Raw genomic sequence first — 17,994 nt, 5'->3', positions numbered from 1 at the left:
GGAAACTCTCAGTCCCATTACAATCACCAGTGCAAAGACGGGTGGAAGATGTATTGTACACTATAGGAGGCTTCTAAACCAACACAGTAACAAATGTATGGCGAAACTAAAATAAAGTCAATAATAGTATTTCATGCTGGTTATCTTTCCCATCCCATTATAAGGCATCATTCCTTTTAATACAATTAGGAGGGTGTGCAAGTCATATAAATATTCCATTAGTATTAACTACAGCTTATTCCATCCCACAGTTATAGGTGGTGTATTTTCAATCCATATGGACATTATATTTTTCTGGGCAGCAAATGTAAGAATACGGAACAGCCTACTTTGATGAGAACCCAGAAGCAAAACCTAAAACCTAAGTGATTGTAATCCAGTGTACTTTTTGGTAAATTCAGCAAATATTTCCTCACACTTTACTTGCTCTCAGTTCAGTGTGTGCTCTGAAAGAAATCCTGTTTTGCTACTGATAAGAACGAAGCTCTGGCAGCACCACACCTGTGCATATAGGGTTTTTCAAAGCTACAGTATATCCTCAGGTCAACTCAAGTATCTCAGTGGACCACCATGGGACCTTATTTCGGAAAAATACTGTACGATAGTCAATGACAAGGGACAACAAATATTTTGATCCTGTTTGAATTGTGCCCTGAATTACACATATGATTTTTGTCAATTTAAAAGATGCATTTTAAAGTCAAGAAAGTCGCAGTTTGATGTAAAACTGTTCAGGTATAAGACTATGAAAATACATAATTATAAAGACCACAAACCCAAAAGTCATGTATGTGACGTCGTAACTGTCTCTCTCAGTGACTGAAGCTAACGTTTCTGAAGCCAACGTCAAAAAACTTACATGAGAGGATGATGTGGTAAAAGGACTGAGAGTCGTTGGATTAAACACATCAGGTATGATTTATTTCTGCGTGGAACACAGCTAAGTTATCCAGCTAGTAGCAACCAAGCAACAAACGTTAGTTAGCATTACCACGCTAACATGTTGGTGACGTATATTGTGCGAGACGAGAGATGTAGCTCAGTGAACGGGTTTCACCCAAAAGGACATGTAACTTTACTGTTTTACGACAAACTGCGACTTTATATTTTAAATTGACCAACATCATATATGTAATTCAAGGCTAAATTCTAAGGGGATTGACTACCGTACTAATTTTTCCGAAATAAGCTGGGAGTGGAAGTGAGTGACTTAGGTTCTCTATACTACATCACTCTAGAGATGGAGAATGATTGGGTCTGCCAGGCTATCTAAGGACATCACACTTCGGGTCTGAGAAAAGGCCAGGCAGCTGTTAACTGAAAAGCTAAATACGAGCAGAACAATATCACCAACTGTAGCAGTTGTGCTATATGCAGCTATAGTGACTGTCTCCTCTGTGTAAGTACAGTTCTTTGCATCAGCTGAGGTTTTAAGCACATGGGCCATTCTGAAGCAAGCATGTTGCAAAGGTCTGTTAACCTTTATGCTGACACTTCCTATTTGTGGACAGCTGGGCCTGTCTAGTGCTACATACTAAACCACAGTCATCTTGAGAACTGAAACAGAGCACTTTTAAGTACAGTAGTGACAGTCCGTGTGGTTACAGTTAGGACTGTGCTCACTGCAGGTTTCTTTTAAGGAGTGCAGATTGGTGTGAGAGATTCAAGTAAAGTACCTATTTCTTCCTCAGTGGTTTTATCATTCTAGCTTTAATAGAGGCTCTCAGTCTGTTTTATAATGTCCAAACACAAGTTTCAAATGACAAATGTGGATCCAAGGGTCTCGTGGTGTCCGCTACGTCTCCTACAAAATGCTAAACAGAAAACTTGGTCTATTATTTCTATTATTATTTGTTAAAACTGATCTAGTTTGGAGAACGCATGAAATACCTTCAGATTTGCTTCCAGTGGACTGAAGCGACCCGTTTCTCCTCCTAAAATGAGCACGCAAACTCTAGCAAACAACGGGCTTCCGTTATGTCAAAGGCTTTGGGAGAAAAACTAACATTAACATAGCACTTTTGACTGACCTCCACAGGATGGATGTTCATAATGGTGTTCTGTAATGAAGCACAGGTAGACCTAACCAGCATCTCAATATAAAACAGTGGTATTCTGCTCTTATATGCACTACAGCTATGCAGAGTGTATGGTTTTAGATGGGCCATGAGGATTGCGTTGAATTGAATCAAAGCAAAAATGACTTAATTTCCTTCCAAAATTCAAGTTTGTTGTTGACGCAGTTTGACGCACGTAATCTAATCATAACAGCACTTAGATTTCATTCTAAATTAATCTTTTTCAAACATCGATTATTTCTACATTATTGCAACTTTTTCTTATAAAACTGTAACATTTTGTAATGTGACTTAGATAACTGAATGACCCAATGACCCAAAAACTCGTTTGTATTAGATTATATGCTGTATTTCTTGGCAAAAGTGTAACCAAATCAGCAAAGAATATCTGGCTGCTTTGGCAAACTAGGTTTGGAACGTCGAGGTCACTTAATAAGAAACGAGCATCAGTCTTAATTCAGTGAACTAGCAGTGTGTGTGATAACAATGCACTTGTTTTTCCTTCAGATATACGCTCACGTTCCTAAAATGCTAATGGCTTGACGTTAACACCCACCCCACACCCCCCACTTCACCGGCATGACACTAGTAAACACTTGCATGACAATGGTGCTGTCCCGGCCTTGGCTGCTGCCATTGTATATTAATGTGGATGGCAGTTTATAATTCATGGGACAGGATTACTTGGGAGTGCTGGTCCCAGTCCTGCTCCTAGCACTGACACAGTGAGTACTAACAACACTGGACATGCCTCGCTCTCCGCTGCCCAGCCCAATGCCCATTATAATAATATATTCAAGGATTAAAGGGGTTTTATCTTAGACACCCATGAATTATGAATGTGGGATTTCAAAATTTAATTGCCCTGAATTAAATGATGCAAGATAATGTTTCTTTTATAAATTGGTAATAGGGCCGAGGGGGGGCAAAGAAGGGGAAAAGACATTAAATAAACCTTTTCCCCCCGAACAAAAGGAGAAGGGAAATGAATAATAGACGGATGGTGACCTCGTGTCTCTGGAGGAGGAGATGGCTTGATCCAAAGATAGACAGCTGAAAAACAACACTACACACAAGAGGTGAGAAATGAGATGAAGTTTAATCTCTTCAGGACAAGTTGCCTTATCAACTCTAGCTTTGACTGTACAGTCCGGGGTTGGTTTTACACAGAGAAACCCACAACTACTGCATATGGTGAAATGTGAGGAGTCCGGTTCAACTGGATAGCAACGTACCTGGTCAGGAGTTGTTGAGTCTAAGGTTAAAGCTAGGAGCTCTCTCTCACACTCTCACACACACACACACACACACACACACACGCGCGCGCGCTAGTGTACAGAGGTCTTTAGAAAAGCAGCAAACAGACTGAATGTTACCAGTAAGGTTGGTAAAAGTACATGATTGCATAAAAAATACAGATTTGTGATGGAAAAGTGCTCAAACCACAGAATGACCGTGACACATCAAACGTGATACAAAACATGAGCATCATGTGGTACAAAGTGGCCATAAACATCTGACCTAAGGAGAACACCTAGATTTGGTCGTACCACTTGAAGGGAGAACACAGCGGCAGTGAGAATTCACTGCCTTTCACACCACCGTCAGCTGACAACAAGGCAAGGTTAGTTTAATCCTAACTTTACGGGTTAACTAGGAGTGAGCCCAACTCACATTTTAGCTGGTCGATTCTAAATCACCAAGCCAAAGCCGAGGTTCACTGACAGTCACAGGAGGTACTTACATCTGTTTCTATAGGAAAAAGTCTAATCAAACCAGTGGTGCTAATCATCGATGTTAGCAAACACTAATTTCCATATCAAGTAGAGGAGACCAGGTTATAAAACTTTATTTCGATTAGTCAAAGAATGTGGAAACCACTTTTAACAGAACTGCTAACAGGTCTCTGTAACTTTAAAGAAAGTGTTCAACTTTATGGTAAATATGCTTTTTCACTTTCTTACTGAGAACTAGATGAGAAGATCAATAACTCTTATGTCTGTGTTAGGTGCAGAGCTGGAACCGGGAGGTGATTAGCCTCATTAGCATATAGCAAGGCTAGGCTAGTTTCAGCACATGACTCCCCCTAAAACCAAAGTTCTCACTTTGTGTAGCCTAAAGACAACTGGTTGATTAATTGATTAGTCGGTCGACATAACATGAATCGTCAACTATTTTGATAAACAATATATTGTTTAAGTCATTTTTGAATCAAAGAATGGTGGAAAGACTGGAAGCCTATAAATATTTTCTGGTTTTGTTACTCTTTAATGAGAGTAAGATGAATTGGGTTTGGCTTGTTGGTCGGAAAAAAACGGCAATTTGTTACCTTCGTTACACCTTGAGCTCTGGGAAACTGATGGATCCATCGAGAGCGTTCTGTACTTTTGGAACAGTACTTACCTAACTTTACTTAAAAAAAGTCTTAACTGAAGGTACACTTAATAGTGTGTTTGGGAGGCTTTCAACCACATCTCACAGTCTTCATCAGTAAATGGCATTTCCTCACACTATAGTAACTACGGTACTTCGATCACATGGAAACAGTTGGCTGTGTGTTCGGCCTCAGTACAATCATTTGGTTTATGCTTTGTCTACACATATATTTGGCTTTATATATACAAACCCACACTTATTATTACTGCTGTTTTTCACCTATACACCTTGCCTAAATATATAATGTATGGCTTGTAGTTACAGTCCAGGCACACCACACTAAACTCCTCCAACAGCCTACACGAGTCTCATGTTCTGCCTGTAAGGCTCATGTTCGAATGCCTTTGTTGGTCATCTGTGATGGACACAGTCAGAGACACAATAAGTGTGTCGCGCTCACATTTCAGTTATAGTCCCCTCTCCTGATTGGCTGCTGATGCCACTGTCAGCTGAAGATTGATTCACACATATCCCTTGTTCCATTACTTTTGTAGTGAGGTCATGTTAGGAAAACAATCTGATTCGACTGACGCAATGCGAGTGGACTCTGGTTTTCGTGATTCCGATTGTTAGGGAGACAGCCTATACGGCCACTTGTTATCGTCCGACCAGGGTACCGTACTACGTACTATGTGAGGGCACTGATGAAGACCCTGTGAATTGTGGTCGAAACCTCCGATAAAAATAGTAGGTTGAGCTTGACTTTATTTCATCCAAGTATGTCAATCATGTTTATGTAAAAATGAGCCACATACAGTAGCGCTATAAACAACACTGTGTCGCTGCGTTACTGTAGAAGAGCTGAAGCACATAGTAGTTAGTGGGTGAGATAACGAGGTGACACAATGGGTGAAACTGGGAGTACCCATGACTACGCACTTATGAAAAGGTTAAATGTTCTAACTGATAAGAAAGCTGCACGTTTTCCCCTCCACGATGCATCGACTGTCAGTGATTCAGTCAGTATTGGCTTTGTATCAGTGCAAAGAGTCGGAGTAGTTGGGGCCACCCCTACAGTTAACACAAACTAAGGAGAGCAAGAACCTGCTGACAGTGCTTCTGTGTTTTTCATACAATATGTGTCATGTTGAAATCGCCTCATTTTAAGGCAGACGAGCAAAAAGCTTCCAACAGGAGACCTCACATGAACCGCCATCGTCCTCAGTGCTGTATATGGCTTTCTCAAGGGCAACAACAGTCAGCGCTGCTCACTCATCACTCCCTTTTGTTGGCATCTGCAGAGAATCACTGCAGTACATTCACAAAGATACATTTTAAAACAAAATAAAACTAAATTCTTTGTTTCTTAGTGAGGGCTGAAGCTATGCAATGATGGGAATTTGATGGTAAAAATAACGTTTTTTACTGAAAAAGCAAAAACCATCTTCCATTTTGGCCTGTCATACTGAAACATAACAGGTACCATTCACCGTTCTATGTTTTCCTTCAGTTATTTTGCTCAAAGTGATTTTAACCAGAAAAAAAGGGAGTAGATGGCCTTGACTCAGTAGCACACCACGAAATGCACTAGAGAATACGATTGTCAACTCAAAACATACTGGACATATATGGAGACAAACTGCCGTAATAAAACAACCAATTCACAAGATTAGAGAGATTTTGGCTTTGTGGAAATAACATTCACCTAATAACTTGCTGGAACCAGTTTGTGCCCCCCCACCCCTGCTTTCTTCCTATGCTGTAGGCCTCGAAATGTTTGAATGTAAACCTAGGTTTCAAACTTACAACGTAAAACAAAAGCAAATTTTAAATCAAATCCTGTTCTGCGCAGAGGGCTGAGGGACACGCCGGCAGTATTTTTTAAACAAGTTCAGCAGCGGACAACTAAGAAAAGCCACGCTGGATGAACATACAGTCGGAAAAGTTCTGCGACTTTGAATTAAAATTTTTTCAGCTTCTATATTTCTGAGTCATTTAAGAGACACAAAAATAAATAAATAGCATGGGCTGTGGCAGTAAGTTTACTCATTCACTGTTCTCTTTGGGATTATCTTCAGTTCGACTGGCACTTAGGTTGGCCACTTCCCTTTGGCCCTTCTTGCTTGAACTTTCATTCGAGTCCAAAGCTGAATGCACATCTTTGCTGACCTTCTCCCGAGTCTCCTCCTGCACTGGCTCTCCGTTAGCCTCCATATCTATCCCATACACAGCCTTCTCCCCGTTCAGTAGGAGACTGTGCTCATCCACCTGGATCTCTTGGCTTTCTTGCACCTCCTCTAGCTTGCGCAGGATAATAGGAAGCTTTGCATCTGCATCAGTATTCTCCAGCAAAGCGATATCGCTCTCCTCGTAGCGAGGCAGCGGAGCGCCCTCCTCTAGCTTTTTCTCAAAGTGCAGACGTTTGGCCCGTCCGCTGGCCGACGCCTTCTCCAGGATCTGCTTCTCGGCCAGGCGGAGCTGGATCGCCAGGCGAGAATGGAGAGATAGATCAGGTTTCTCAAGCATGGAGCGGTCCTCCTAGAAGAGTCCAGGCCAGGAGTTAAGAGGTGAAGAAAAAGAGAAGAAAGAGGGAGGCAAAGATGACAACAGGTCATAAGAAAAGGGACTGTGGCTATTCGGAGGAGGTATAAAAACTCTTGGCGACCCCGCGTACGTTGTTTTTGCCATACTTAACCTCTGTCACCCTCTGCAATCAGACACCCACATTATAACTTACAACATAACTTGAATTCCGGACGACTGACCTCTGAGGTGGTCTTGTAGGTCTTGAGCAACAGAGCAGCTCGGGTCTCGAGGAAAGTCCACAACTTGATCTCGTTCTCCCAGCTGACCGGGAACTCGCTGTTGCCTAAGGTGAAGATCTTATTGATGGCACGGTCTCCGAGCAGGTAGTCCTTCAGCTCCTCTGAAATTAAACTAAATGTTAGCATCTCTTCAAAAGAAACCAAAGCCACTGCAAGACCTCATAGCCCTTTACATATGGAGCAGGTCTAGACTGTACTGTTTGTAATATAAACTACAGAGACGTAATAAGGTGCTATGAGTTCTTTAACGTATCAGGTCATAATTGCTGCTAGCTGCCACTGCTAGTTAGCTCAGTTAGCCATACAGCTAACTTGGCGGTCCTATTAGGTGAACGAGTCTGGAAAGGGCACCAGAACTGGAGCTGTACGAGCGGGCAACAGAACCGGGCTCAGCAGCCTCCCGGTGGTCCCGGCCGGACTGAACACAGCCTCCGAGGTCAGTTTGATGACAGGGAATACAGCCCTGTGGTGATGTACAGCAGCGGCCAACAGTACTCTGACTCCGGGGATGACGAAGACACAGCGGGTTCAGGCGAGGACAGGAAAGACATCAAGTGGGAGAGGAGGGCGAGGGAGGTCGGCCATCAGAGAGGCAGCGACAGCGTGTAGATTTTCACATCAGACTCACTGAATTAACTTCCACCAATCTCATTAATAAACGGTGCGTACGTACAAAACAGGGCTGGAAACTTGCAATACGTACACGTCTGACTGGTACTTCTTTGCATTTTGCTGATCATGTTAGTTCATTTTTTTTGTATGTTTCAAACTAAAAATTGGCCAAATCTTACACATAGCACCTTTAACCTTCCAACACTGTCTGGTTATATCCTGAACATAATTTTGGTGAAGATCAACTTTACATGGTTAAATGGGAAGGTGAAAGAGGGGAACTGCACATGGTTGTGTGCGCACATCATTCCATCATGTCACATCTGTTAAGAATTTTTGACACACACGCAAGAGATGCTATACACCCCACCCCCCTCCCCGCACACACACACACAGTGTCGCACAAATCCAAAGGCGTTGGGGCCATTTAAAAATTAACATGCAGCAAAAAATGTGAATAATATATCAAACAGGGTCCTGAAGAGGAGTCCTGTGACAGAGGAGGATGTGGCTTGTGTGGTTGGGGATTTATGACACCGGTGCTATTCCGCATACATGCCGATGAATATTGCAAATCCTGGTGGATTGCTCCTTCCACACATCTGGTGGCCTGCCTTGATCAATTAACCAGCCCAGGAATGGACAGGCCTTGCTCTTCCCCTCCCTTTCCCCTCTGCCTCCACCTCCTCTCCGTCTCTTCCTCACCGCTGAAGTGCGAAGGAAGCAGTCGCTTGACGCCGGTCTCGGAGGAGCGTCGGAAACTGATGTGTTGATGCGATGTGTGTGCCACCGGGTTTGTGGTGTCGAGGGTCCACACCGTTTGTGTGGGGGTGTGTGTGTGTGTGTGTTGGGGTATCTTTCAGTGGCTTACCCTCTGTCATGCAGAACACTCTGAGGAAGGCTAGAAGCTGGGCTGAAATGGGGGGTTCATTACAGTGCAAAGCGAAGATACAGGACCTGAAAACACACACACACACGACAAAAGAAAATCTGAGCATGTACATTGTTGACATATTTCACACACAAATAGACTATTCATATAGCACAATAAGCCTGTAGTGACAGCAGCACTAAACTGCAGACAGATGTTGAAGAAATAGCTATAAAAACATTTTGGTGAGATGAGAAGATTGATCGCTGCCTCATGTCTGTTTTCAGTACAGCTGGACTCAGGAGGTGGTTAGCCTAGCTTAGCTTACAGACTGGGCACAGCGGGAAACAGCTAGACTGGCTCTGTCAAAAGATGAAAAATGTGCCCACATGCAGGAACTACTTCTTGATGAGCAACAGTCGGGTGCAGTGACTGTGTGCAGCTTCCTGGAGTCACAGCGCCTTCCTACCTAGGGGGCGGCTGTTGCTAAGGAGGTCGGCCAATAATCGGCTGGCGGCTCAATCTTCCGTTTCTCCAGTTTGCATGTGGGAGTGCCCTTGGGCAAGATACCGAACCCCAAATAGCCCCTGATGGCTGCGCTGTCGATGTGTGAATGTTACTTTCTGTTTCTGATTAGCAGTCGGCACCTTAGCCTCTGCCATCTGTGTATGAACGGGACGCACAGTGTAAAAAGCTAACAGACTGAAGCTGGCAACCTGGAGACAGTACACGTAAATGCTGGGGGTACTAATAAACTGTTCAGTAGCGAGCATTAGAGTTGTTGGTAGGTGTACCTTTTTTGAAGAGAGCCAGGCTAGCTTTGGGTTGCAGGGATCAACAAATCTGAAATGTTGAGCTTTTACACACAAAAAAAGCTTGATTTTCACAAAACTAGCTTTGAATGTACGACCGAGGACACCACCTCTGCCTGCATGTCGTCCGACTGTATCAAATCTAATTCTTGTGTTTCTTGCGTCTCTCTAAACACAATATTAATTTGCTGTTTGAGGCATTTCTCAGGATGGTGAAAGCCAGCAGCGCCACAGAAAAGATATGAAACAAGTGAGATCCAGGACTCAGCAGAATCCATTCCACATCATAACATTACACACCGAGGTAATTTGGGAGAGGACAATATTCCCCACCCCCCTATTTCAGCAAAGTGATCGATGTGGCGATCGGTAGCACAGGGTCGACATTATTACAACCGCACAAACGCATTACAGCCGTCTCCCTGCTCTTCCTATTGAATTAACCCTCTGTCCACTGCTCCAGCAAACCAGCCCAGGAAAGTTAACTCTGGGTAGAAAATGCTGTACTCTAATGCCCTGCGTGTTTAAAGGTTTTGCAGACTTCGGAATAAGAGCTAATTACAAACTTGTAAATGAATAGTCCAATATGCTCACTTAATTCCACTTATCAGACTGTTAAACGACTAAAGTAGAGGCAAAAGGAGTAAATTCCACGTTGTAAAAAGAGTCTGATGATAGCAGCCGCTCAATATCTCGGCGAGGCCCGCTTCCTTTGAAAATGATCTACGAGCATATCTGTCAGTTTAATGGAGCACCCCGGCAACAACAGGGATTGTTTCATTTAATTTCCACTGTTGAGATTTAGACTGTCATCAATAAGAGATTAAAAGGCGTCTGATTAAAAATGCCGAGCAGAGAATGCTGCATAAAATTAAGGGGCTAATGATAAAATGATTAAGCTTCTTGGTGATGAAAGTGTTGGGGCGGATGGTAAATTGATACGTGGTGGGGTGGGAGAGAAGAAAAGAAACCTGCTGCAACATTTATATTATGTGTTTCAATTACGCCAAAGGGGGGCCTAATTGGTTGAAATAGCTACTGTTGGAAGACAAAAGTGCACCGTGGTTCTATAAAAAGGTTGACGGAGTTAGACGTGAACCTGAAGCTCTCTTTGACCCATATTAAAAGCTTTAGAGTAAAATGCACCGAGCTCACAGATTCAGTCATTTACGAGAGCAGACAGTGTGTTTGAGAAGAGAAAAGAAGAGCAATGTTTGTCCTTGGACTGGAGAGTAAAAAGCTCGTAAACATACGCTGGGATGCCAGCTCGTGCCAGCACTTCGGCCTTCATGGCGTAGAGGCGCTCGCTCTTACTGACGCCCAGCTTGATCTTTACTCGGTCATGGGCGTTGTCTTGGAAGAAGAAGCCGTTGTGGATGACAAACTCAGCGTTGGATCTCGTGCCATAGAAGATGTAGATCTACAGGGAGAAGAAATCAGCAGCGTAAACAGTGTTATCATCACCTGTCTGGATGGCAGCCTTTTAATACACAACATTTTAACCCTCTCAGCCACAAACCTCAGTCTTATTTTATTCCTCGCATTCTTTGCCTGCATTACACCACAGTGCAACAGGAAATTGGGTGCGTTATCCCTCCTACTGTGCTGTGATTGGCTAGGTCCACCGGTTTTTCTGTTGAATTTTCGGCAATCCCGCTAGCAACACTAGTGACACTACTGACGTGGACATTTTCACGTTTGTAACAATGCAAACATAAATATATTTTAAATCCTTTTATCCGCAGAGGGGGATGCTACTCTGCTTAACTCTAATTTAAGCCCTTGTTCTTCTCAGCAACAAGTTTTTTTTGTGGTAGCACAAAATGCATCTGAAGTTAACCGTTCTGAATTTGAAATATTCAAACCGAATATTGTAAGACAAATTTCAAATTATATTTCAAAGAGTGAAATTTAATCTAATGCCTTGAAACTGAATTTAACTTCCTAATCTCAAAATTCTCTATATTAGCATAGAAGAGCTCTGATTCAATCCAATTCCTTTCAAAGGGCTTCCTCAGATCGCAAGGCTTTCTGGGTATGTAGGCCACGAGGGCAGCTGTGTGGTCTCTCACATTTTCTCATAGCTAACAAAAGAACTAGTGTCACAGCAAATGTCTCACCTTGGTTCTCATAATGTAAACAGGAAGTAGATCAATAAGTCAGGGGGAATAGGTGTGACTTCTGACTGAAGAGGTTCAAACAGTAAAACAATCTTCATGGCAAACTACAGATGCATTATATGTAGATCTGAACATTATGATGAATCCATCTTCCATTTCTAAGCACAGAAAGTCACTTTCTGATGACCGTACTAGCATTGAGCTGTGAGCGTTTGCAAACAGAGGGAAGCAAAACAGACAATAAGGACCAAAGTGTGAGTAGTAGGAGAGTGCAGGCCTCTTCACCTGGTCGTTCTCCTTGTAGTCCTGCAGTGCCACACATTCACAGCGATCATCCTCCAGGTTGTAGCCGGTGGTGATCTGCAGATCGACAATTCCACCCTTACAAGAGCTCAATAAATAAATCTTTCTGGCCATGCAGGATTGTATGTTTATGTTTTTATTTGTGAAGGCAATGTTTTCCCACTTGATGATACTGAGAGCATGAACTCCTGGAATATGTAATTCTAATTGTGTCCAACGATGGCAGAAGTCAAAAACATTTCTTCATCAGTTTACAATAATGTACTGTGTGTGTGTGTGTGTGTCTGTGTGTCTGTGTGTCTGTGTGTGTGTGTGTGAAAGACTGTACCAGTCCATTTGTGTGGTTACACATGTCCCAGAGGGGGATGAGGGCCAGAGTGACCCGACTGCCGTCCTCAGTAGGGATCTGGTTCTGACGGGTCATCACAGAGGACACCGCCCACCTGTCACAAAGAATCAACCAATCACTGCTTGTTACAGGGAAGTTAATTTACATCCTGGACAACAGCAGCTATTGCTTCATGAAGGAGAAGGAAGCTCATCAAATCTAACACTACTGGAGAGAACGAAGGAAGGAGCGAAGGAAGGAGGACAGATAAATATATATCATAAATAAATAAATAAATAATCATCAGCGGCCCACTTTTTCTACTTTAACATGCGATAACGTAGCTTCATAGATAACTCCTGTTCATCACTACTTGTGTTGCGTTTCGTGGATTTGGCCGTTACTGGTAACACTGCACTCACTCAAGTTAGTTGGTGGAATCTGACAACACAGTTGTTGCTACGATCAAGTCAGATGGACCAAGAACACAATCAGCCAGACGAACATGTGAAGGCTGTTAACACGCCGACAGCTGTCTAAACTAGGAGTGGGGGAAACCATCACTGAAGGATAAAAATTCTGAATTCAATCACACGTTGGATATTTATTGATTTGATTATTCTATTAAATTTTTTTATACTGCCAATTCATAACAGAATGATCTCATGGTCATATAGAGCACGTCTAGACTGTACTCTTTGTAACATACAAATTATTACAAATGACTGGAACTTATATTTTCCCACTATGTCGACGGACAGAAAAGGTGGGAACGCGCCCAGTGCTGCACCTGCAGTCATCTAGACGACTTCTTCAATGAACGGGGGGCTCATTTTAGATCCATCATGTCAAAAGGGAGGAAATATGCAAGCGCTGCAAAATGAAGGTGAAGTACAGCGCTTCACATTTTTCACACACATAATGAGTGAAATTCATTAATTTCCTCAAAATTCCCCATAATGACAATGTGAAAGATTTGTTTGAAATCTTTGCAAATATATTAAAAATAAAAATCTGAAAAGGCACATTTACATAAGTAATTTCTCCCATTCTTCTTTGCAGGACCTCTCGAGCTCCATCAGGCTGGGTGGGGAGCGTCGGTGCACAGCCATTTTCAGAGCTCTGGCTGGGCCGCTCAAGGACATTCAGAGAGTTGTCCTGTAGCCACTCCTTTGTTACCTTGGCTGTGTGCTTAGGGTCACTGTCCTGTTGGAAGATGAACCTTCGCCCCAGTCTGAGGTCCACAGCGGTCTGGAGCGGGTTTTTAAAATCACGGATGTCTCTGTACGTTGCTGCATTTCATCTTTCCCTCGATCCTGACTAGTCTCCCAGTACCTGCCAGCTGTGTGCCTTTCCAAATCATGTCCAATCAACTGAATTTACCACTGGTGGACTCCAATCAAGTTGTAGAAACATCTCAAGGATGATCACAGGAAACAGGATGCACCCTTTTTTTTTGTTTTTTTAATTTGATAAATTTGCAAAGATTTCAAGTCTTTCATGTTGTCATTATGGGGTTAGTAGAATTTTTTGGAAAGTCAAGAATTTCATCCATTTTGGAATAAGGCTGTAACAAAACAAAATGTGGACAAAGTGACGTTGCTGTGAATACTTTCCGAATGCACTGTATTTAGGGAATACTACAAACATAAAAAGCCAGAGATGATTTCATTTCCAAAGACCTGCACCTGTACAGTGTTGTGGATAATGATGGGTTTCCCTGGTACTAGTGTAGCAACAGAGGGCTGGGCACACAGAACCAGCACAGCAGGGCACATGTAGACCAACTGCTCTCTCTACTGAAGAGTCCACATCTTCTGCCTGCAACGTGTTTTCCCAGTGACTGCAGTTACCTTTACAAACAAAACGGCTGTGTACATGTTTGTTCAGTCGGACAGTCTCCTCCATCAAACGCACCCTAGTGGAATTGTAATATCATTTCTCGTGTCATGCACATGCTCACATGGCTTATAAGACACAAAAAAATACAGCTGCAGTGGTGAAACATTTGTCAGACATGAACATTTCATACAAAGAACACCGACTCCCGAAAGAAGGTTCAATATCTAAAAGACAGCTATACACCTGCAACCACAAGAGCTCAATCATTTTGTCCAGGTACGTTTCACACTGCAATATGAACGGTTTAGCACACGCTGCCTTGTAGTAAGAGCTGGAAGACTGTGTGCCCTGCTATGCTTAGTGAATTCTGAAACAGCAGGACTTAAAATCAAATTGTGAGATTGACAGAGATGCTCATTCCTACTCATAGCCCTGATCTGGAAGATATGTAGGTAATAATCCCTTATTGCACAGGAAAACTGTGAGCACACAAATACAGTAAATCCAAGTTTAACTAATCGGCCCAAATGTAAATTCTGATGGATGTTTAGAACAGACATTCAATTTTACTGTTTGCCTTCAGTTTCTCAGGTTTGCTTCCAACCTGTCTGATTGCCTGAACGCTGTTTTTTTTTTGTCTGACTTCTTTTTTTAGCAACGTTTCCGTGTTCTCTTATCTCAGTGCAATGTTACCATTCTCAATAGGAACGGTGGCCAAACCTATGAATATAAGACCTGAGTGGCGATAAACCAGAATAATTCTTTTGCATTTGCTCCAGTTTATAGAAACAGCTTGCATAAACAGGTAGAGGATGATGCTAACAATCTAAAAACAGGCCCACTCTGCACACACACACACACACACACACACACACACTGACCTGTAGTCATCAAATGTGAAGCTGTCCTTCAGGGGCAGTTTGCTGGCGGCAGGATGAGTCTGGGGATGGAGGGAAGAAGATGGACGAGAGGAAAACGGGAGAAAGAAGAGGGGGTGGGGGGAAAAAAAAAAAAAAAAAAAAACACAAATCAGAATTCTGAGGAATTTCATTATGCAGGTATGCTGGAGGGGGGCTGCCTGACAGGGACGCCTAACGAGAAGGACTGGGAGTAGGGGGCCACCGCTGGGGCGCGCATCTGTGTGTGCGCGTGTGGTCGGCTGGTGCAGTGTGACACTCGCCCCCCCACATACATCACTGTCAACTTAATTTGTTGTAGCCAGCAGCCGTCATAAATCTGCCTCATCAGGTTGGGCCCTGAAACGGGCCGTGTGTCCGCGTGTGTGTGTGTTGGAGAGTGTGTGTCCGTCGATGCCACGGTTTCTCCATTTAAAGCCACAGCCGCCACCTGACCCGAGCCACTGGCAAACAATCCTGAGCTTAAGCAGCAGAGAGGAACACATAATGAAGAAAAGGAGGAGACAGAGGGAAATGGAAGGAGGGGGCAAAGAGTGAGAACTAAATAAGAAAGAGTAGAAGAAGAGAGAAAGAACCAATGTGAGCCTATGAGGAAGAGTATTCGCTGTAAGTCAGCTATAAGCGCATAAAGAGGAACTGATTGATGACTGATGTCATTTATTATCATTTTGATACGCTAATAGCCTGTTAGTCAGCTTGGCCCCCACAGGACCATCCAGCTGAGTCTGCAGCTTTAGAATAAAGGAATAGTTTTGTTGCTGATAGTTAGATGGAGGTCCGGGCAAACTGAAAATGGAAATCAAGTTATTACTATATACACACACAAGTTTCTTTTCAGTTCAAGGGTTACATAAATGATAGCTGGCTGTATTAGCCGTCTTAGCGCCTGCTACATTTTATGGGACTGGCGTGAGTCCGGCTCTGGCTAGCAAATTTAACGGTCACATTTACGAGAGGAAAAGTGTCTGCACGACATGTTTCAATCATATTTTGTAAAAGAAAAGAAAAAAAAAAAAAATCGACAAAAATCATGAATCATCCCCAAGCTTGAACAAACAGACAGTGCCCAGTGAAAACAGATTGGTACCACTCGTGTCTGCGTGTCACGTACAGAGTTGAAGTGAGCACACGGCGCTTAGCTTAGCAAAATGTGATTTTACCAACACCTCTAAAGAGCACATCACTAATTAATAAAATATATCTTGTTTGTTTGATCTGTACATAGATTGAATGTAAAACTGATCATTTGTGATTTTAGGAATTATTTCTTGACAAATCCATCCACCTAGCACTTCTGTGCTCAACAGAGCCAGGCTAGCTGTTTTCCCGCTTCCAGTCCTTGTGCTAAGCTAAGCTTACCATGTCCTGACTCCAGATCTGTATTTACCACATAGACATAAGTTTGATATCGATGGGGTCATGTTACATTTGGAAAGAAAGTGAATGCTAATGTCCCTCTGTATCAGATGGATGTGTAAATAAGCAACTGTCTGCTAACTCCTTCACTTTATAAACTTAATCAGCTGATGATATGTTGTGTTCACAATTTGTTGCACTTATAGTTGGGAGCTGCGGCCATTGAAAGTGTGAGAAAGCTATGATATTTGAGATGAAAAAGTAATCCGCTGCTGAACAACGACAATAAAAGCCGCGTTCACAGTATTCTTCTCATGGGATTCAAGTTTTTCCTGCAGTTTCTCATTCATGTTTGAGTTTCTAACAACAACAACAACAACAACAAAATAGCTCATCTCTGCGTTGCTTTTTGGCAAACGAGCAATAGTTTTCATGGCTACTACTACAACTCCGGTGCAGCATCAAGCTTGTTTTCATGATGATCAAGATCAGTGAGAACTGAAACCCTACCACCATTTAACACATCTGCTCCTTCACTCGCACACACCCCCCCACCCACCTCAGGGTAAAACAGGCTGGTCACATCAAATTTCAACCTCGTGAGGTGAATAGCTGCTGTGTGTGTGTGTGTGTGTGTGTGTGTGTGTGTGTGTGTGTGTGTGTGTGTGTGTGTGTGAGAATATACAGAGGTGACACTGATTCATCCCTACAGGTGAGTGTGGAGGATCATGCTTGTCAAGTTCAACAAAGTGACCAGGCTTCTATCTCACACAGAGAACCAGAAACAATTATCTTTGCTCTGTTTGCCTCTCTCCTACCAGAGGAGGGTGAGGTAAGAGCTTGGGGGGGGGGGGGGACTGAGGTCGAGGACAGATTACAGGAAGTGTCCCACATGTTGACATGGTGATTCCTGATGTGAAAGACTTCTTCCTCACTACTGTGCTGGGGTGAAGGCGGTGTGGTTGGTTGGTTGTTCTGTTGGTTGGTTGTTCCTCAACACAGACCACCAGGAGTTTCCTGGATAATTTAACATTACCATAGGTTCACATCACATCGTGTCTTTCTTATGCTGGCCGCACACTAGAGGATAACAGCAACAGCCAATGAGAGCGAGCTGACCGGGAAGTGTCACCAACGTGTTTATCTGGCGCCGATTCCCTCTTCTCAGCCTGAAGTTCATCCACACTTTTATTCTTTTTTTTTTTCCCCCTGTGCAAAACAGCGCACACAAGTGCAACCAGCTGACGAATGACAGTCTGCCTCCATGTTTGTTTATGTCAGAAGTCATGTCTGATCACACGAGTTTCTGTGGGATCCCAAGTAAGGCTGTAAGATTAATCTTATCGCAATTGCAGGGTGACCCTTTGCAATTACATAACCGCTAAAATGTGCAATTTAATTAGACAAAAAAAGTGTGCTGTGTCCGACACTCTAGTCTCTGTGCGCACGGCTGTCTGCTCATTATCCAGGCCACACAGGGCTCTACAGAGTGACATTTTCACTCGCATATGCCCCTAAACACAGATACGTGTGAACCAGAAAAATGATTTATGA

General features: G+C 43.1%; 2 protein-coding genes across 4 annotated transcripts in view; both read right to left on the bottom strand.

The window, feature by feature from the left end:
• ccdc85ca (coiled-coil domain containing 85C, a) overlaps positions 1–17,994 on the bottom strand; it is a 480,744-nt gene that overhangs the window by 417,866 nt on the left and 44,884 nt on the right. The gene's annotated exons all lie outside the window — the stretch shown is intronic.
• Positions 3,159–17,994, bottom strand: part of setd3 (SET domain containing 3, actin histidine methyltransferase) — a 30,483-nt gene continuing 15,647 nt past the window's right edge. For both annotated transcript variants that reach the window (XM_046062889.1, XM_046062890.1), the window contains exons 7-13: positions 15,049–15,107; positions 12,326–12,440; positions 11,980–12,054; positions 10,828–10,994; positions 8,763–8,848; positions 7,220–7,380; positions 3,159–6,992 (exon numbers count right to left, since the gene is read on the bottom strand). In XM_046062889.1, coding sequence (XP_045918845.1) covers positions 6,501–6,992; positions 7,220–7,380; positions 8,763–8,848; positions 10,828–10,994; positions 11,980–12,054; positions 12,326–12,440; positions 15,049–15,107 — 1,155 coding nt within the window. In that variant the 3' untranslated portion in view covers positions 3,159–6,500. The remainder of the gene's footprint in view (positions 6,993–7,219; positions 7,381–8,762; positions 8,849–10,827; positions 10,995–11,979; positions 12,055–12,325; positions 12,441–15,048; positions 15,108–17,994) is intronic.

This window comes from Micropterus dolomieu, linkage group LG11 (assembly GCF_021292245.1).
Source record: "Micropterus dolomieu isolate WLL.071019.BEF.003 ecotype Adirondacks linkage group LG11, ASM2129224v1, whole genome shotgun sequence".
NCBI lineage: Eukaryota > Metazoa > Chordata > Actinopteri > Centrarchiformes > Centrarchidae > Micropterus > Micropterus dolomieu.
This window is presented reverse-complemented; position numbering and strand designations above follow the sequence as displayed.